At 42.0% G+C, this 21,232-nt stretch overlaps 1 protein-coding gene across 7 annotated transcripts in view; it reads right to left on the bottom strand.

The window, feature by feature from the left end:
* Positions 1-1,207: 1,207 nt before the first annotated feature.
* syt19 (synaptotagmin XIX) overlaps positions 1,208-21,232 on the bottom strand; it is a 91,343-nt gene continuing 71,318 nt past the window's right edge. For all 7 annotated transcript variants that reach the window (XM_059652030.1, XM_048545200.2, XM_048545202.2 and 4 more), the window contains one exon: positions 1,208-3,481. In XM_059652030.1, the coding sequence (XP_059508013.1) occupies positions 3,174-3,481 (308 nt within the window). In that variant the 3' untranslated portion in view covers positions 1,208-3,173. The remainder of the gene's footprint in view (positions 3,482-21,232) is intronic.

The raw sequence follows: 21,232 nt of genomic DNA, 5'->3' as shown, positions 1-21,232 counted from the left end.
CTCTTAAACTGTCTTCTATTTTGAACGTGTACAGTTAAAATGTAGTTGGGTTCAGAGCTGTGAAAGTCATGTGACTGAGCATTGTTGAGGTGAGAGAAGGTGTGGGGTGGCAACCATTGAGACAAAGGGTGTGAATTGCAGATAAACAAATACCTATGGGCTGTCCCTGAGAGTAAGTGGAAAATTACTAATACATCTTCCTACCAAAAGATGTAACTTGTTATTCTATTGTGTAAGATTTTTGTTTTGAGACTATAATCTCTGTAGCAGGTTATAATAGTTAATATTCCAGGCTCATTAGGAGTTACGTGAGGCATAAACTGTCTGGCTGACATTGACTTATAAGAACTTTCTGGAATGTTACTGCTGAGCCATCAGCCTGGTTTCTGCAATAGTGGGAAATTTGTGAAGTAGACCTAAATTGTTTCAGAATTCAACCAAGCCAACCCTCCATTGGAATGCAAATATATGAAGTGGAATGAGGTTACAAAAGCAGCAGAGGGACGATGAGGTCAACCCTGTAGTCCCAGAGGTTTTTCATTGTTTGCTAGTGACTGCACGCAGTATCAAATTCCACTGGCAAGCAATGATTTATCGCGCAATGGAATTACCGACACTACTGGAAACTGTTTCTTCTAAATATCTCCCAGAGGAATGCTACTTCTGTTGTAGTGAGGCAAGGTTACCACCTTGGATCAGGACTTACTGACAAACGATGGTGAGATTAATGCACATGTTGTTATTAGTGTGGGGAAAATCCATCAACTTGTGGCAGGGAAAGGTTACACCAGGAGTTGGAAATCATCACAAATTGCTGGATGACTTTCTGCTGCCGTGCATTGGTCTTGCAAAAATGACGGCTTTCTGTCAATTACCAGGTGCATTTCAGTACCAAAACAGAACTTGCTGGAAAATCTCAGCAGGCCTGTCAGTATCTGTGGAAAGAAATCTGATTTCCAGCATCCACAGTTCTTTTTTTTTATAAGATAACATTCAGTAAATTGCCATAGAAAATTACAGCTGGTATTTCACTTCGCAACATTTTAAAGATGGAATCGATGTTCCTGGAAGCCATTCAGACAATCCTGTTACAGAAAGGGAAAAACTAAAGCTGTAGAGTTTCATGTAAATAAATCTGTGAAGTTTTCAAAATATTTCTCTTTTATCAAACTTTTCTTTATTTTTTCACATTTTTTGAACTGCCTCTTAAGCGATTGATCGTCTTCACCTTTGTTGAGTTCCCCATATTTTCTTCTCCAGGTTTACTGCTTTTTTCTGTATTCTTAATTGTATTAAGGAATTTCACTTTCGGTGCCATTGTTCACCAAGTTTCCCTTCGCACTATCAACCTGCATTTGCAGCAAGTCATGACAGAAAAATGCTTGGAGCTGAAAAATGAGGCACTCAGCATGAGATGCCCTGCTTCAATAAGTGCAGGGTCGTTATCTGTATTGCTGTTTCAGCTAGGATATCAAATATCATTAATAAGAACAATACTGTTTTAAACAGTTGGTTTGGTTGTACTGTATTCTTACAATTATCTGGAAGTATTTGATTTGAATGATCGTTGACGTGAAAAGTTAACTTCTTTTCTCCTGCTGCAGATGCTGCCTCATTGCTGAATGTTGTGTTCTAAGCCATTGCTGCCTCTAACCATGCATTCTGGTGCCCTAATGTGTGTTTCACGTAAGTATGATATCTGCATGGCAGAGCTTTATGGGCCACAGGTCAAAGTGTCAATGAAAATCAGTCAAGGCCTACAGAAAACAGATGGCCAAATCATGTAGTACACTAAAGAGGCAAATAGTCATTTCGTTGGACTGTGAAAATAATGGATTTTTATTCTGGAAAGTTAGAAGAAGTAATAATCTGGCCAAGTTAAGAAAAACACTGCCAACATGTCCATGGAGAAACATCCTTGAGGTAAGCATGTTTCTCTGGTATTTACATTAATTTAAGAGAGCTGACTTTTACATAAGATGCTGCTTGGCCTTCTGTGTTCATCCAGCTTCACACTTTGTTATCTTGGATTCTCCAGCATCTGCAGTTCCCATTATCGCTGACTTTTACGTGAAATTGTGTTTAATTTATTTTCATCCTAACTTGTACTCCACAAATTTTAGATTATATTCCCTACAGTGTGGAAACAGGCCCTTCAGCCCAACAAGTCCACACTGCGCCCCGGAGCATTCTGCCCAGACCCATACCCCCACACCCCTGAACATTACAGGCAATTTAGCATAGCCAATCCACCTAGCCTGACATCTTTGGACTGTGGGAGGAAACCCACACAGACACGGGGAGAATGTGCAAACTCCAACCAGACAGTTACCTGAGGCTGGAATCGAACCTGGGTCCCTGGTGCTGTGAGGCTGCAGTGCTAACCACTGAGCCATCGTGTTTACACATTTGAAATCCACAGGTTTTTCTATCTAGCTATTTGGCGTAAAAGCTGTAAATTGGATCTTGTGATTTGATTTAATAAATTTAAAAATACAAAACATGATTGGGGTCATTGGGGTCATTTAAGAGACTGCTGGACATGCATATGGTCACAGAAATTTGAGGGTGCATCCATGAGGATCAATGGTCGGCACAACATTGTGGGCTGAAGGGCCTGTTCTGTGCTGTACTGTTCTATGTTCTATGTTCTATGATGTCATGATCAAACCTAATTGAAAACAGTTGTGAAAATACTGCTAACACATTAGTGATTGTCAAGCTTTCAGTCAGCATTTCCAGTGGAAGTTTTTCTACAACTGCTTAGCTTTGTGTTTTTCTAGCACACTTGGCAATTTCTAAAATTTCCAGAAAGAAAGTGACGATTGAACAGAAATGGTGGATTCTCTTTGTGCCAAGATTAGTTAACTGTGCAGACTAATCCCCAAGCATAGTGCCGGTTTGTAAAATTATTAGCATCCAGCTGCTTTTTTTTTTGATTCAGAATTAATCTTCTGATTCCATTTAATACTTAATATTTCCTTTTGAATTCATGAGGATTTCTAAATATTTCAACTAAGTCCAGTTGATATTTTGGCATAATAATGAACCCAAAATAGAATTGGGTGAGCTTGAAAGGAGTGTGCTTTGTGCTCTAGGCACCTGGTGCCACATTTCTGCTGTCTTTAAAAGATAATTAAGGGTGATGGCAAGGCAGATCCCAGAGGGCGTGCTTAGATTAAGAGGGGATGCCATTTTGACACAGGCTGCCGTAAGCATTGCAGCATAGAGAGCCAGTGATCATCCTCTTTGGATTTCTTCCTTCCCAGATATGCACGGCCTAAGAGATGCCTTGTACTGTCCTTGGAGAGCGACGTTTCATAAACAGAGGTTATAATCATGGACTGATTAATAACAGAATCTGCCACAGTGAAAAGCATAACTTCATTAAACACAGTTATTTCAGACTTCAGCTTTGCTGGTGTTTTCTGGTGCTTCACTCTGTGTTGATTGACGTAGAAATCTACTCTTGTGTAAATACCTGAAAGGAAAAAAGAAGCAAGTAATGTTGGTGTGAACCAGCTGCAATTATTCCAGGCAACTGCAAACCTCTACAGAGATAACCACAGCCTCGACAGTGCTTTAGTATGTATATTATAAATTGATAATTCACAGGTTAATAAAATTAATTATTTTAGAAGATAGAACATAGAATAATATAGCGCAGAACAGGCCCTTTAGCCTTCGATTTTGCGCCAACCTGTGAACTAATCTAAGCCCCTCCCCTACACTATCCCATCATCATTCATATGCTTATCCAAGGACTGTTGCCTCTAATTTGGCTGAGTTAATTACATTGGCAGGCAGGGCATTCCACACCCTTACAATTCTCTGAGTAAAGAACCTGACCCTGGCATCTGTCTTAAGTCTATCACCCCTCAATTTGCAGCTATGCCCCCTCATACAAACTGACTTCATCATCCTCGGAAAAAAACTCTCACTGTCCACCCTATCTAGTCCTCTAATCATCTTTTAAGTCTCTATTAAATCCCCTCTTAACCTTCTTCTCTCCAACGAGAACAGACCCAAGTCCCTCAGCCTTTCTTCATAGGGCCTGCGCTCCAGACCAGGCAACATCCTGGTAAATCTCCTCAGCACCTTTTCCAATGCTTCCACATCCTTCCTGTAATGGGGCGACCAGAACTGCATGCAATATTCCAAGTGAGGCTGCACTAGCGTTTTGTACAGTTCCAGCATGACATCACAGCTCTGGAACTCAATCTCTCTACCAATAAAACCAAACACACCGTAAGCCTTCTTAACAGCACTACCAACCTGGGTGGCAACTTTCAGGGATCTATGTACATGGACACCAAGATCCCTCTGCACATCCACACTACCAAGAATCTTTCCATTGACCCAGTATTCTGCCTTCCTATTATTCTTCCCAAAGTGAATCACCTCACATTTATCTGCATTGAACTCCATTTGCCACCTTTCAGCGCAATTCTGCAGTTTATCCAAGCCTCCCTGCAACCTGCAACATTCTTCCACACTGTCCATCACTCCACCGACTTTAGTGTCATCTGCAAACTTACCAACCCATCCACTTATGCCTGCGTCCAAGTCATTTATAAAAATGACAAACAGCAGTGGTCCCAAAACAGATCCATGAGGCACACCACTAGTAACCTGACTCCAGGCTGAATATTTTCCATCAACCACCACTCGTTGCCTTCTTACAGAAGCCAGTTTCTAATCCAAACTGCTAAATCTCCCTCAGTCCCATGCCTCCGTATTTTCCCCAGTAGTCTACCATGTGGAACCTTATTAAAGGCTTTACTGAAGTCTATGTACATGTACAACTTTTTCGTTAACTTCATAGAAAGGTTGTTTTGCAATTTAAGTGCAGATTTAGTTTAAAACAGCAGGTCAAATTCACAGTTCTCAGGATATTATTCATTTCAAATTACATCATGGGCTCACATATACAGATCCTGCATTTATATAGCACTTTAATGTAATAAAATGCTGCAAGTTCCCTGAAAGAAGATAATCTGTCAAAACTTTTCATCAGGGCAAAGAAGAAGTGACTAAATGTTTGGTTAAAGAGGTAAGATTTAAAGATGCAAGGTGAAAAGGTGGAGAAGGGTAGGGAGGGAATTCAGACATTTTGACCCAGTCAGCCAAAGGCACTGCTATCAATGATGTGACCTAGAAAGAGGAGGGTGCGCAGAGACTAAATGGAGGGAAGATGCAGTTCTCAAGAAGCCAGGTTGGAGGTGGGGTGGGAAAAGGATGTAAACAGAAGAATGACAATTTTAAAATCAAAGCAAACTTATAGCGGCATCTGCAAGGACAAACTAGAGCACACTAAATAGAGGTGCACAGTTACATACAGACACACTTGCAGAAACGACCACGGGCAGAATTACAAATATACATCTAGATATTAATACACGTGTACAGTGACACCAGATGTCCACACATTGGCAAATGCATGCGTATGCACATAAGAATATACCCAGATATGCAAGCTATCAAATAGTTATAAACAAGGAAGAAGTCAGAGGGTGATGGTGGAGGATTGCTTTTCAGACTGGAGGCCTGTGACCAGTGGTGTGCCACAAGGATTGGTGCTGGGCCCACTGCTTTTCATCATGTATATAAATGATTTAGCTGTGAACATAGGACGTATGGTTAGTAAGCTTACAGATGAAATTGGTGGTGTAGCGGACAGTGAAGAAAGTTACCTCAGAGTACAACAGGACCTTGGTCAGATGGTCCAGTCAGATGGTCCAAGGGCTTGAGAGTGGCAGGTGGAGTATAATTTAGATAAATGTGAGGTGCTGTATTTTGGAAAGGCAAGTCAAGTCAGGACTTAAACACTCCATGGGAAGGTCCTGGGGTGCGTTGCAGAACAAAGAGGCCTTGGTGTGCAGGTTCATAGTTCCTTGAAAATAGAGTTCCAGCATGGTGAAGAAGGCATTTGTATGCTGGCTTTTATTGGTCAGTGCATTGAGTGCAGGAGTTTGGAGATCATGTTGCTGCTGTACAGGACATTGGTTAAGCCATTTGTGGAATACAGTGTGCGATTTTGGTGTCCCTTCTATAGGGAGGATGTTGTGAAACTTGAAAAGGTACAGAAAAAATTTTACAAGAATGTGGCCAGCTATAGGGACAGGCTAAATAGATTGGGGATATTTTCCCTGGATTGTCAGAGGCCGAGGGGTGACCTTATAGAGGTTTGTAAAATCATGAGGGGCATGAATATGGTGAATAGCCAAGGACTTTTCCCAAAGGTGGGGGAGTCCAAAACTAAGAGCATAAGTTTAAGGTGACAGTGAAAGGAGTTAAAAGGGATCTAGGGGGCAACGTTTTCACACAGAACGTGGTGCATGAATCGAATGAGCTGCCAGAGAAAGTGGTGGAGGCTGGTACAATAACAACATCTAAAAGGCATCTGGATGAATATATGAATACGAAGGGCTTAGAAGGATATGGGCCAAATGCTGGAAAATGGGACTAGATTAATTTAGGATATCTGGTTGGCATGGACATGTTTAACTGAAGGGTCTGTTCCCATGCTGTGTGGCTCTCTGATTCTACAATTCTATGCACCTCGACAAAGAAATTTGCATACATATACAACTAAATTTATACACTTGATGATGCAAGAAATGCACACCAACTCTCCAAGTAAAAAACTTGTACAGATGCTCACAATCTTATGGATAAGAGGTATGATATAGTATTGTATTTTTTCAGGCCTTAATAGTACTCAAATGTAATAGAATCTATGTCTTCAACATTCATTATTGTTTTTCATATGAAACATATCAATCCACACTGATGGAAGTATCTTTTCCTTCAAGTGTTGTCTTATTTTATATATGGAGCATTTGATTTGTAGCATTTGAACATTGATCCCGTTACATAGTGTAACTAGATAAATTTGCATTGGTTTTTAAAAAAATCACTATTTATCATGTGCATCGGGGTAATATTTAGTTTGATTACGTCTAAAAAAACTTAGGTGTTTCAAGAAAAGGGACTAATTCACATAATTCTTCAAATTAAATTGTTTCCTGCTAAAATAGATGTTGCTCACATAGGTTTTCAGACAGTTATATGTATTTTTTGACAAATGGGAAGATGACAAATAAAATTCAAAACAGGTTGAAACTCAGGACTTTACATCATATGAAAGTATTTGTAGAGAATGATATTTGATACCTACAATGTACTAAATGATGTATTGTAGACCATACGTAATGAACTAAGTAAGGATAATGATCTTGTGACCGTTAAATTCTTCCCACTAAGTGCAATTAATCACTCACTCTACAAATAATTAACTGATTTTCCTTTTATTGTCATTCTGGTATGTTGGTCAACTGGTTTGCAGACGGTTTAATTCCAGCCTCTGGTAACAATTATGCTAGAACAGAATGAGAAGTCACACCAGTGTGAATCACGAAAAAGTACAGAACAGATCAGTTCTGGGAAGGCAAATGGAGGTTGTCCTTTATTTAAAGGGGAATGAAGTATTGAAGTAGGGATGTTTTGTATATGGATTTAGTATACAAAGCACTACTCAGACCACAGCTGGAATACTGTGAACAATTTTGAGCATCTTTTCCAAGGAGAGATACACTGGCTTTAGAGGCAGTCCAGGGAAGGTTCAATCGGCTGATACCAAATGTGGAGGGACTGTCTTATGAGGAGAGGTTGAGTGGATTGGCCCAGAACTTATTTAGAAGAATGAGAGGCAACCTTATTGAAACATATAAAATCCTTAGAGAACTTGAAGGCTAGATGCGGGCAACTTTTTTTGCCCTGTGGGAGAGTCTAGGACAAGAGGCAACAATCTCAGATTAAAGAGTTCCTCATTTCAGACATTATTCCCTCAGAGGATGGTGTCGGTGGAATTTTTTATTATTACGGGGGCTGTTAAAACTGGGAGGTTAGGTATATCCAAGGCTGAGATAAACAGATTTTTAATCAGTAAGGGAATCAAGGGTCATAGGGAAAAAGTAGGAAAGTGGAGTTGCAAATTATCAGAGCAACTATGATAAATAGCAGAGTAGACTCAATGGCCCGAATGGCCTAATTATGGTTCTACATTTTGGACTTAGTGTATCATTAGTGATATTAGTGATGTCAGATGACATGGATCAGTAGCCTGATGAAAGAACGTTCCAGTAGAGACAAAAACGAAGTTGCTGGAAAAGCCCAGCAGACCTGTCAGCATCTGTTAAGAAATAAACAGAATTAACGTTTTGGGTCCAGTGACCCTTCCTCAGAACTGGAGGGTCCACAGTTCCAGTGGGGCCCTACTAAAGTCTGTATAAATAGTGTAAATAGTCAGTGAATATGTCCAGCTGTGTTCTATCAAAGGCACTGACAATCCAGTCATGATAGCAATGCACTGAGCTTGGAGGAAGGTGGAAGATGGATGGCTACGGTAAGGAAAATCCAGATTATTGCTGTCCTGCTGTTTCAACACTCTGTTTTCTGGCTGTTTCTGTGGTTGTCCCACCAGAACAGGTCCGGAGAAGGACAACAAAGAAAAATTATTTCTCAGTTCTAAACCTGACTCCTTGGTGTCACATGTTTTCCCTGTTTTAACGCAATATTAGCACTGATAATTATAATGCTTTGTAACCTAAAGCAAGGGGTGATACAATGTTGTCCATAGGGCTATGTTTTCACACAGAGGGTGGTGTGTGTATGGGTCAAATGCTGGAAAATGCGGCTAGATTTATATAAGGTAATAAAGTGTGGAGCTGGATGAACACGGCAGCCAAACAGCATCTTAGGAGCTCAAAAGCTGACGTTTTGGGCCTCGACCCTTCATCAGAAAAGGGGGAAGGGGAGAGGGTTCTGAAATAAATAGGGAGAGAGGGGAGGCGGATCAAAGATGGATAGAGGAGAAGATAGATGGAGAGGAGACAGACAAATTAAAGAGGCGGGGATGGACCCAGTAGAGGTGAGTGTAGGTGGGGAGGTAGGGAGGGGATAGGTCAGTTCAGGGAGGATGGACAGGTCAAGGGGGCAGGATTAGGTAGGTAGGTAGGAAATGGAGGTGGGAGGAGGGGATAGGAGAGAGGAAGAACACGTTACGGAGGCAGGGACAGGCTGGGCTGGTTTTGGGATGCAGTGGGGGGCGGGGAAGAGCTGGGCTGGTTGTGTGGTGCAGTGGGGGGAGGGGACGAACTGGGCTGGTTTTGGGATGCAGTGGGGGAAGGGGAGATTTTGAAGCTTGTGAAGTCCACATTGATACCATTGGGCTGCAGGGTTCCCAAGCAGAATATGATTTGCTGTTCCTGCAACCTTTGGGTGGCATCGTTGTGGCACTGCAGGAGGCCCATGATGGACATATCGTCTAAAGAATCGGAGGGGGAGTTGAAATGGTTTGCGACTGGGAGGTGCAGTTGTTTAGTGCGAACCGAGCGTAGGTGTTCTGCAAAGTGGTCCCCAAGTATCCGCTTGGTTTCCCCGATGTAGAGGAAGCCACAACAGGTACAGCAGCTGCAGTATACCACATTGGCAGATGTGCAGGGGAACATCTGCTTGATGTGGAAAGTCTTCCTGTGGCATGGGATGGGGGTGAGGGAGGAGATGTGGGGGCAAGTGTAGCACTTCCTGCGGTTGCAGGGGAAAGTGCCGGGTGTGGTGGGGTTGGAGGTGAGTGTGGAACGTACAATGGAGTCACGGAGAGGGTGGTCCCTCCAGAAAGCAGACAAGGGCGGGAATGGAAAAACGTCTTTGGTGGTGGGGTCGGATTGCAGATGGTGGGAGTGTCGGAGGATGATGAGTTGGATCCGGAGGTTGGTGGGGTGGTGCCCAAGATGCTGCTTGGCCTGTTGTGTTCATCCAGCTCCACACTTTGTCATCTCAGATTCTCCAGCATCTGCAGTTTCCATTATCTCTAGATTTATGTAAGATATCTGGTTGACAAGGACAAGTTGGACAGAAGGGTCTGTTTGTGTGCTGTATACCTCTCTGACTGTATGAGCTGCACAAAATTGATAGAGCTCCTTCTTTCCCAGTCTATTATTGAATCAGTGTTAATGATTAGAACTCCATTTTTACAACTAAAATTTTGTTAAACTTGGAAGAGTACGGAAAGACTTACAAGGACGTTGCTGAGATTGGAAGATTGAGCTGTAGGGAGATGATGAATAGGCTGGGGCATTTCCCCGAGAGTGTCAAAGGCTGAGGAATGACCTTATAGAGGTTTATAAAATCAAGAGGGGCATGGATAGGGGGAATACTCAAGGTCTTTTTCCTAGGAAAGTGAATCCAAAACTAGAGGGCGTAAGTATAAGGTGAGAGGGGAAAGATTTAAAATGGACCTGAGGGGCAACTTTTTCACGCACAGGGTGGTGTGTGTGTATGGAATGAGCTGCCAGAGGAAGTGGTGGAGGTGGGTACAGCTTCAGTATTTAAAAGGCATATGGGTGAGTATATGAATAGGACAGGATGGGTTTTGAGGGATATGAGCCAAATGGGACTTGATCAGTTTAGTGTATTTGGTCAGCGTGGATGAGTTGGACCAAGTTGTCTGTTTCCATACTATACAATTCTATGACTCCAAAAGAAATCAATCCACCAAAAAGATACATACACATCTTGAAATACTCTTTACATAGACAAGACTGGCTTGGCACAGAAGATAGGGGATAGTAGACACCAGGCACCAGATTTTGAATTGCAGACAGGCTTTGAAAATTAGGTTTTAGAGATTGCCTTGCGATCCTGACCACGCCAAGACTTTGGACTTTCAAAGAGATCGAGGAACAAAGGTGCAGGAAGGCACTGATTTCTGTTAAAGGCATCTTAAGCTTCATAACAAACTGATTGGACAGAGAGCGGGATGATGTGAAGTCGAGTCAAATTTTCATAAGTTTTTTTGTGCCAACTCAACCAGTTTTTTGCACATTGGGAAAATATCAGATCACAGAAGTAAAGATTGAATTTGAAATGTATTGTTCAGGTTATAGTGAAGGATAGTTTCTCTGTTTTTTAACCATACTACACCCAGCCAAGGAGGTATTGGGAGTCTCAGATGAAAAGTGGTCTATTCCTAGTGCTTGCATTCTTTAACAAATATATCAAAGAATGAAACAAAAGCCTATTAATCCAAGTAGGTGTTGCAGTTAATTCTCCTTGTGACTTCACACATAGCTGGCAACTTAACGACTTTCTATGTGCGTAGCAGACTAATGGTGGTATAGGTACAGTGGAAAACAAACATATTATCAAGGTGTAGTTCAACCCAAAATTAAAATTAGCAGATTTGTAAAAAGCTTCAGCATTTTCCAATTGATCCAAACTTATCCAATTTTATGTCTAATATTTGCATTTGATTGTTTCTCATGCCTACCTGACAAAAGCACAAATTCCTCAATATTTTACAAGATGTTTTCACCACCCACCCCCAATCTGCGGTTGCTGATGCTATGATCATCTGAAATTTATTCATAGCCAGCATGAATTCCCACCTCCCCACTGCATAACATTTGAACAACAACTTTATTTTCACAAATTCCAATTAATCAACCCCCAATAACGTTTTGGATATATTTTCCAGATGTCTATCAAATTGATATTGGAAAGAGTTTTGTGCTTACACTTCCCATGCTGTGTAGAACCTTAGTCTTGTTCATCTGGGAGTAAAGCAACTGGTTGATTAACTCTAAGTGGAACTAGCTGGACTAAATTATACAGTGTAACATCAAATGACGAGATGCTGTTAGAGTATTAACTGCATCATAAAGTTGTACAATGCTTCTGCACAGGGAGAAAGAGGCCTTGAAGAAAATATTGAAATTGATTACAGAATTTCTAAAGCTGAAGTTATCTTCTTACATTTTCTTGTATTTAGATAACTTGTTACATTTGTTTCCAAATGCAGAAGATATGTTGGTTTTTCAAATGGATACAATTTCCTGAGAATTCAATGTACAAAATTTCCCATCGACTTGCTCTCTGCACAGGAATTATCCTTCATTTTCACAGACTTCCCCAGAAGCAATATTCAAACCTAAATTACCTTTGTACTCTTTTGTCTCGGTGTAATATTAATCTTGAATCAGTGATAATTAGTGCAGTCAGATTATACTGGTTGATTTCTCATAATATTACACATGGAAGGTAATTGAAAAAATATCGGTTCATTCTAGTTTTAGGCCTTTGTCTTTTGGTTTATCATGATAGTGGTAAAAAAAGGACTGTTGATTTTTAAATTCCATCATCTGATGAATACCTGGAATGGTTTTAAACGGGAAAAACACTGACTTTGAAATGGCCACAACAATCACATGACCACTGTTAGCAGCCTTAGTGAAATAAATGCAGAATGAACAAAAGTCTGAACTGAAGTTAACATTTTCATCAAAATATATTGAAACTAATCCAGACAGTCAGAAAAAAACCCCACATCTTCTGTTTTGATCTTCACCTGTATGATAGGTTTCATATATATATTTGAGATAAAAGAGACCACTTGTTATTATCAAGCTTGGAAACAATGAACTCAGACTTTGGAATACACAAAGCAGCTGTATGTTGAGGAGCTGTTTTTGGTAGAACTGAGAAGATGGATTTAGGATAGGAACTAGCTGGACAAGGTGCTCTCGGTCTCAGCCTCTCTAAAGTGAAAAGATCCTGATTTTTAAAAAAAGCACCAGAACACCAAGAATTTGAAGTGAAGGTGAATGATTTGCTATTGCTGTGATACAAGACATCAATTAAATAAATGTGCTCTCAGGTTAAAACCAAGCACCTCAAGGTCACCGGAATGATTGTACATTGGTTACTTTTGACATGGACACAATCCTTTTATATCTTTGTACCTGTGTGTACATGCGTGACATCATTTCTTTATTACATTCACATCTGTCAAAACCTTGGCCAGAATTTTCCCTTTTGGGTCTAAGTGTGTGGGGAGTGGGGCGTTGGGGGTAATGTTGATTAATTCACCAAGTCCACTGTGAAGAAAACCTGACCGATTGCGTGCTAATCAGGTTGTTAACTGCTAACAGCAAGCTTGTATGATTAACTTAGCCAATCACCGGTCTCGACAGTAACATACTGGCTCTCCAGGAGCTGTCAGCCAATCAGAGGTGTGCAGCTTCTGGGTCCTTAGGACCTACTGTTTGGGAAATCTGAGGGCAAGATGGTAGGTTTCTTCCTTACACTTCTCACAAGTTCGGTGTCATGGGGAGAGGGATGGAGGAGTGTGTGAGGCAAGAGAGGGGATTGACTTTGAGGGCTCAACTCTTTCCCCAATCCAGGTCTCCAACTGGCAATTGGAGCCCCCTCCAATCCCCCAAACCCACAAGTGGGTCTCCCTAGTTATGCACTTGGGAAACTAGCCACTCTTCTGCTGTTGGAAAAGCAGAGAACAGGGGAGGTGGTGAGTTCAAACCCACTGTTTCCATAAATTGACCACTTAGGGGCTGAAACTGGTGGCACATAAAGAAAGTCCCCAGTGGACTTCTCATGCAGAATATAATCAGTGAAGTGGAAAGATGGGAGCCAGTGAGTGAGTATCGATAGAGGGCCAACTCGCCCAAGTACTTCCTCTCTCTCTCCCCACCTCTAAGAAGGAACATGCCAGACTTTGTAATTGGTTTCTATTTTTGCTGGTGAAGCAGTTATTAACATTTTAATTGGGGAGAGGTATAGCCACTTGCTAAAAATAACACAAATGTTTGTTGCACCCACCGGGGGAGGTCGAAAGGAGAGACGCCAACCTCACCTGTTTGTACAACAATTGGAGTTTTCCAGGATTGTTCCCATAGATGAATGAAAGATTTGTAAGACAAATTATTCTTTGAAAAGCAATATGTCGTATTAAAATGCATGGAAAATTGTGTGTCACAAACTGAGTTTTTTGAAGAAGTAAGAAAGTGGATTGATAAGGGCAGAACAGTGGGCTGACCGATGTAAACTTCAGTAAGGCATTTGACAAGGTTCCTCATTGTAGACTGGTTAACAAGGTTGGACCACATGGAATAAAGGGAGATACAAAACTGGCTCAAAGGTAAAATGATGTGGAGGTGCCGGTGTTGGGCTGGGGTTGACAAGGTCAGAAACCACATGACACCAGGTCATGGTCCAACGGGTTTATTTGAAAACACAAACTTTTGGAGTCTTGCAGGAGCTCCTGCGAGGCTCCAAAAGCTTGTGTTTTCAAATAAACCAGTTGGACTGTAACTTGGTGTCCTGTGATTTCTGACTTTGTTAAAGGTAGAAGACAGAGCGGGGTGGTGGAGGGGTGCTTTTTAGAATGGAGGCCTGTAACTAGCAGTGTGCCACAGGATCAGTGCTGGCTCTGCTGCTTTTTGTCATTTATATAAATAATTTGGATGTGAACGTATGAGGTACCGTTAGTAAGTTTGCAGATGGAGATTTAATGGGCAGTAAAGAACTGTCACTGTCCAACGGGATCTTGCTCAGGTGAGCCAATGGGCCAAGGAGTGGCAGATGGAGTTTAATTTAGATAAGTGTGAGGTGCTGTATTTTGGAAAATCAAATCATGGCAGGACTTATACAGCTAATGGTAAGGTTTGGGGAATGTTGCTGAATGAAGAGACTGTGGAATGCAGGTTCATAAGTTCCTTGAAAGTAGAGTCGCAGATAGATAGGATAGTGAAGAAGGCATTTGGTATGCTTGCCTTTATTGTTCAGTGCATTGAGTATAGGAGGTGGGAGTTCATGTTGTGGCTGTACAGGACACTGTGTGTAATTCTGTTCTCCCCCGCTATAGGAAGGATGTTGTGAAACTAGAAAGGGTTGAGAAAAGATTTATGAGAATGTTGCCAGGGTTTGAGGCTGAATAGGCCGGGGCTATTTCCCCTGCAGTATCAGAGGTTTATAACATCACGAGGGGCATGGATAGGGTAAATAGGCGGAGTCTTTCCCCCTGGAGTGGGGAGTGCAAAGCTAGAGGGCCTAGGTTTAAGGTGAGAGGGGCAAGATATAAAAGGGACCTAAGGAGCACCCTTTTCAGCTAGAGGGTGGTGCATGTATGGAATGAGCTGCCAGTGAAAGTGCTAGAGGTTGGTACAATTACAACATTTACAAGGCATCTGGATGGATATATGAATAGGAAAGGTTTAGAGGGACATGGGCCAAATGTTGGCAAATGGGGCTAGATTTATATACGATATCTGGTTGGCATGGATGAGTTAGACTGAAGGGTCTGTGCTGTATATCTCTATGGCTCTATGACCATATCCTAAGTTGTCCACATTTAATGTTCACTAATGGCTTCCATGGGATAAGAACACACCACAAAAGATGACATCTGGATGTACCTTTCACACAATATTCAAGCGTATGTATCGTATAATATTTTATTGTTTTTCATCCACTGCAGCTTTCTGATGATACTGGAACAGCTTTCATTCAGAACATGTTAACAACTAATTTCCCCATACCACACTGTTCTTATTAATAATGCACACATACAATCACAGCCCCAGGAATTGACATCTGTACCTATTGATGCTAGCATACTGCTCATGTATACGCTCTAATGTCTTTTAATGTTCCTCTCCCTCTGCAGGAGAAAAATCACGCCCATTAAACAGGAATGTACCCAGAGCCTGACCTCATTTCAGGAGCAGGTCACTGAGCTGGCGTGGTACATGCCTCTGCTGAAAGCTATGTGGATACCTTACAGACATCTAGTAAGGAAGCCTCCAATCTGATACTCCCAACTGCACATCCAGCACCAACGTCTTAGTGAAACCTTGGGTAACGGTAACAGCTCACAAGTGCAGACAAATTGTTATATTTTATTTTACAGCTTCTGGATCCTACTCCAAAGCAGAAACAACGAAATAAGCCCTCACCCTCAGGTCCTTCACGACCAGCCCCTTGACCTACATCTGTGAGAAGGAAAAATCTCAAGCCCTCATGGATGCACCATCAAGGCCTACTTCCACACTGTCCAGCACCACAGAGACTACACCTCTGTGGGTAATCCATCCAGAGTACATTAACGTGTCCCTTTATAGTGAGCACTGCACTAACATGAGGCCACAGCTAGGTGAAGATATAGTTGAGGTTTCTGACACACTGCTGACTGCTGCAGAACAGGGTCCCATTATAGGTGATGAGCTGGTAGAGATGCAGAGACTTGCAGGGGAACCATTGAGTAGAGATACCAGAGACCACATACTGACTGGAGCAAAGCGCCAAGGAATCTGTCCAAGTTCTGTCTGATATCATTTCTTCAAAATGGCAGAGCTCCATGGATGACAGCTCTGTGGAGTGTCAACTCTAACAGAACAATCAGTATCTGCTAGATTTCCATGGGAACCTACACGACATCGCTGAAGCCTGGATAATATTTATTTACTGGCTCATGAGTGGAGGCCAAGGGACCTTGACCTTCCTGCAGGAGCCCTATCCTCTCAAGGAGTGAAGGAGGTTCCATCACCCAGATGCCAGGAGAGTCAAGCAGGTATCCAGGGATTGTCACCTCGGCACTTGTCATCTTTCTGGCACCCAAATACAACTACCAGCTGAGGACAAGGAGGTGATGCCCTCACATCTGGTGCCAAAGCCCCTTAGCCCACGAAGCCCCAGGGTATCTGGCATCTAATATGAGGAGGAGTTTGTCCTGTCAAAGGGTAGAGAATCTGTGGAATTCTTACCAAAGAGGGCTATTGAGGCCTTGAAGTACATTCAAGGTTGAGAGAGACAGATTTTTTAATAAGTCAGGAGAATCAAGGCTTATGGGGATAAGCTGGGTAAGTCGTTTTGAGGGTCATCAGGCCAGCCATGATCTTATTGAATGACAGAGGTGGGCTAATGGGCTACTTCTGCATTACATTGTTTGTTCTGTTCTGAGCCCAGCCACGAAGTGGTCAGCAGGCTTCTTCAAGCTCAGCTGTGCTGCCAGGGTGACACCAAGATACAATAGCAGGAAAAGAAGATTAAATAACATTGAATTCACTTTAAGCTCCCAGGTGACAACCTTCAGTACAACATTACACTTCACACAAATATAGTAGTTTGTAATTGTGACACTTTGTATGCCACCAGACCTTAGTCTCTTTAAAATCTGTTAAAGCTTCTGATTATTTGTTTTCCTTGTAGAATACTTTGATGGGCGCTGACCTTCACACACACAATCCTGTGCACATCCTATGAGCATTGCAAAAACTGGTGAGGCTATCCTTCTCGGCGCAACATCGAGGGCCGAAGGGCCTATTCTGCGCTGTAGTGTTCTATGTTCTATGTTCTAGGTTCTTTGTTGTTCTTGGGAAGCATGTAACCTCTGGAAAGTGGGAAGACCAGTTAGACATTTGGGAGTCAATCAGCGTGGAATAATCCCTCTGTTAATTTCCCTCAATTTATGTTAATTATATTAATCTAATGTAAAGTTAATGGCAAGCCAAGTATATTAATGTTGTAAGGTATAAAGCAAGCACCCTCTTGAGGGCAGGAACATCTTTACACCATAAGTTGTTCATAATTCTGATTATCTATATATATTAATGCAAAAGGGGTTCTTGTGGCACAGTGGCAATCTCCCTACCTCTCGGCTAGGAGGTCCATGTATAATTCCCATCAGCCACAGAAACATGTCACACAGCATGTCTGACTAAATTAATTAAAATACTTTATGTTAGTGCAAAGTCTTTCTCCCTCAAATCTGCTATCAGGCTCTCTCTGGTCTGTCTGCCTGATTTCAGTATGGTCTTGGCTTCTTCAACACCCTCATCATCAACATTGACTCCTTCAGCACCGCCATTGGATTCAACTTCTTCCTTCACTCAGAAGAGTGGTCCATCTCCCCTCTTGGTGATCACCCACTTGGTGGAGTTGGGTAGTGGACAGTGCAGCAAACAATCAGTATTCTGGAGACTTTGTTTGACAGAGAGGTCCTCCTGACTGGTCCAGGACAAAGCATATCTTCAGAAGACCAACGGTCTGCTCAGTAATGACCTTGGGGGTGTTGTAGACAGCTTTGTAGCACTGCAAGCATCAGACTGAGGGTTAAGGAGTGGCTGTATTAGTTATGCCATCTGGGGTATTACTTGTTACCCATAAGCCAGTCCTGGCAGTATTGCAGGGGATGTAAGCTTGGGGGCAACTGCCCGGATAGTGGGTGCATGGGAATTGTTTCCTGTAGTCACAAATGAACAGGACATTGAGGCAGTTAATTCCCTCTTGCTCAAGAACCTTGCTTGATGATGCCACGGAGTTTTGATCACCACATGTTTACAGATGATGACCCCTTGTATCTACGAGAAACCGGTGTTGGCTATAAGTGCAATAGCCTGGCACTTGGCTCACTGGGTTCGTGGTCAACTGGGCAAACTGTATTGTTTCCCGTTAAACAGCATCTGTAAAATCACGAATGTTCTTGTGAGCTGCTGACTGGTAGATGCCAAACATGGGGATTTAAGGTTTTAAAGGAACTGGTGGCAAGGAAGTTCAATGCTGCTGTGACGTTCATCACCTCAGGCACAGCGCTGTATTCCACATCTGCTGATCTGCCTGTGGGAGGTGGCAGGTGTAGGTGATGGCGTTTCCAGTCAACTGACGAAGTCTCCAGCCTTCATTCATCTTCAGGTACACACTATCTCAGTACATTGCTTGATGTAGTCATGGCATTGGTACCCCTCTTCATGTGTTGTTTGTTCATTCACAACCTTGTTTCATGGATTCTGTTGGCATTTGGCATTCCTCTTATTTCTCTGCCTTCTTAACCTCAGCAAAACTAGGGCAGATGCTGGGTTAAACTGGTCAAACATCTGTGATGTACTGATCTGTGAAGATATATCTGAAATTAGATGTTTATTTTCCATATGAGATCTTGAAATAGTTAAGCTACCCTTTGGGCCCTTGTCAAGTTGCTCATGTGTTGCACTACAGCCACATCTATATGATGAGGTCCAACATGAATGAACCATGACTGCTTTCCTCTTCCCATTTTTGCCAAGTGCAAAATGCTTCTAACCTTGATTTTTACAGTCCTTTCCATGCATGTGACAATTAGCTCAAGCTGATTCTTGGTTTTCTTCCCCTTATTCCCTGCTATACAGCCCTATAACATTAGAGTCTACAGGCTGTGTAACAGTTTCATCTCCATATCCTTGTCTGGGCTTGTGAATGCTGCTGCATTTGTGCACATGGTATAACCACTGTCATAGGTGCCCTTCTTCTCAGAGTTAAATGAACCATCGAACATGGTCGAGATGTTGGTGTTAGGAGTTGAAAGATCATATTGCCCCTCAGTGTGACTCTCTCCTCTGTTTACCAGCCTTCACTCTCCATTTCTCATGATCCCTCCAATAGCACTGACAACCATGCCTTTTATGTTGCTTTCTCTAATGTTCTTTTCAACCTAATGCTCCTTTATCTGAACTTTTTGAGTAGAGTTCTGATTGCTGGAGTCAGCCTGTGCGACTGCCTCACTTGAGCAGGCTTGTTGACCCAACCAGGCTTAACCCCTTGCACTGTAAGTTTTTGTGCAAATAAACACCTTGGTTATAATGGAGCCAAGTTACGGAAAAGGTTTGTACGCAATGGAGTTTGAAGGAAGAAATCTATACTGCCAAGTACACATCTTGTATAGTCAGGTCTGTGAACACATGTGTTTCCTGGTTTTGCTCCTGTGGCTATAACCCAGCAGGCTGAGGTGCTCCTGAGCATTCATGTCATGTCCGTGCACGTACAAAAGGATCACAACCATCATAATCAGGGAAGCTGACCTACTGAAACGTGAGAATGTAATACCAAATGTTTAACCCACTATCAAGAAACTGAATTTTTGCCTTTCCCTCACTTTAATTCCCTACTGCCTGTCCTACTGAAAGCACATCTTCCAGGTGGACCCAGAAGTGTTGAGCCATTGACTTTATTTTTTTTTGTTTTCTTTTACTCGATCCTCACTCTTTCAGGTTAATGTACAGTTTTAAGAATGAGATTCAACCTGATCCAAGGCTGTGCAAATGCTCCTCACACCAATTTGATAATTGGTTCCCCGTATTTTTGAGTCTGTGAGGAAGAAACATTCATTAGGTGATGCGGTTTCCTCGCTCAAAGTCTGCATTACTGCACTAATTGATTGCTGAGGGGTTTGTCCTCCTATAATGAAAATGGCAGGACCACTAACATAAAAACTAGGAGCAGGAGTAGGCAATTCAGCCTCTCAAACCCGCTCCGTCATTTGATATAATTGTGGCTGATCTCATCTCGGCCTCATTTCCACTTTCCTGCCTGCTCTCTGTAACCCTTCAACCCCTTCCTAATGAAAAATCCATTTATCTCCTCCTCAAATTTACTCAATGTCTCAGCATCCACTGTATTCTGGAGTAATGAATTCCCGATTCACAACCATTTGAGAGAAGTAATTCCTCTTCATCTCTGTTCTGATAACTATGTCAATTATACATCATTGTGATTAATTTAGCTTCTCTTTGGGAGTATGAGTAATTCTATCATTACTGGGATGATGGTGTTTACTAATAAGAATTACTTTGTATAGGTCACAATGAAGGACTCTCCTTCTCAACCTTTCCGTCTCCTGAAGTGTGGTACCCCTCAGATTAAACCACCATTGGTCATCTCTCTGCAAAGAGAGAGCAACCCTATGATCCAGTAGGGCTAAGGTCACTTTACCGTTCTATCTTGTGTATGAATCCAGCTGCTCAGTCATACTATTCCTTCCTCCTGGCTCTCCTTTCCTGCTCAGGGTTTTATATGTAATTCTGTGTGACTCATACGCTGTTCCCTCGTGAAAAATTAAACTTTAATAAATATCAATATCTTTGTTCGGCCATCAATCTTATACAAAACTGAAATCACAGTGTGTGCTAAGATTCCACACTAGGATCTCATTTTTTAAAGTGTTCAGACAAAGGTACCAGTGTTCTCAATGTGCTCCACACAGTAAATCGAGAGGACAATTAGCTCTTTTGTCTGTGAACATTTAATCAGATAATCCTTTAAATTATGTATAAGCAAATTTCCTCAGATTTTGATGTGAGGTCGCATGAAATTCTGCTTTCACAAGTTTCTTCTGCCTTTCTGCAGTTCCCTGACAAGCTTTATTTCCTTTTACCCACGAGCATTTTATTATCCATTAATTTATCACTTTTGTGCTGCTTTGGGCTAATATCTCGTCTATCAATTATGAATGGGAGGAATTTCTATTTCTCGAGTTAATATATGAGAATTCCTAGTCTGCTTCGACTGTTGTGGTTGTGAGTATCATGTGAACAAAGGTCAAAATATTAGGAAATCAGGTCTAGAC

The sequence above is a fragment of the Stegostoma tigrinum genome, chromosome 17 (genome assembly GCF_030684315.1).
Source record: "Stegostoma tigrinum isolate sSteTig4 chromosome 17, sSteTig4.hap1, whole genome shotgun sequence".
NCBI classification, from domain to species: domain Eukaryota; kingdom Metazoa; phylum Chordata; class Chondrichthyes; order Orectolobiformes; family Stegostomatidae; genus Stegostoma; species Stegostoma tigrinum.
This window is presented reverse-complemented; position numbering and strand designations above follow the sequence as displayed.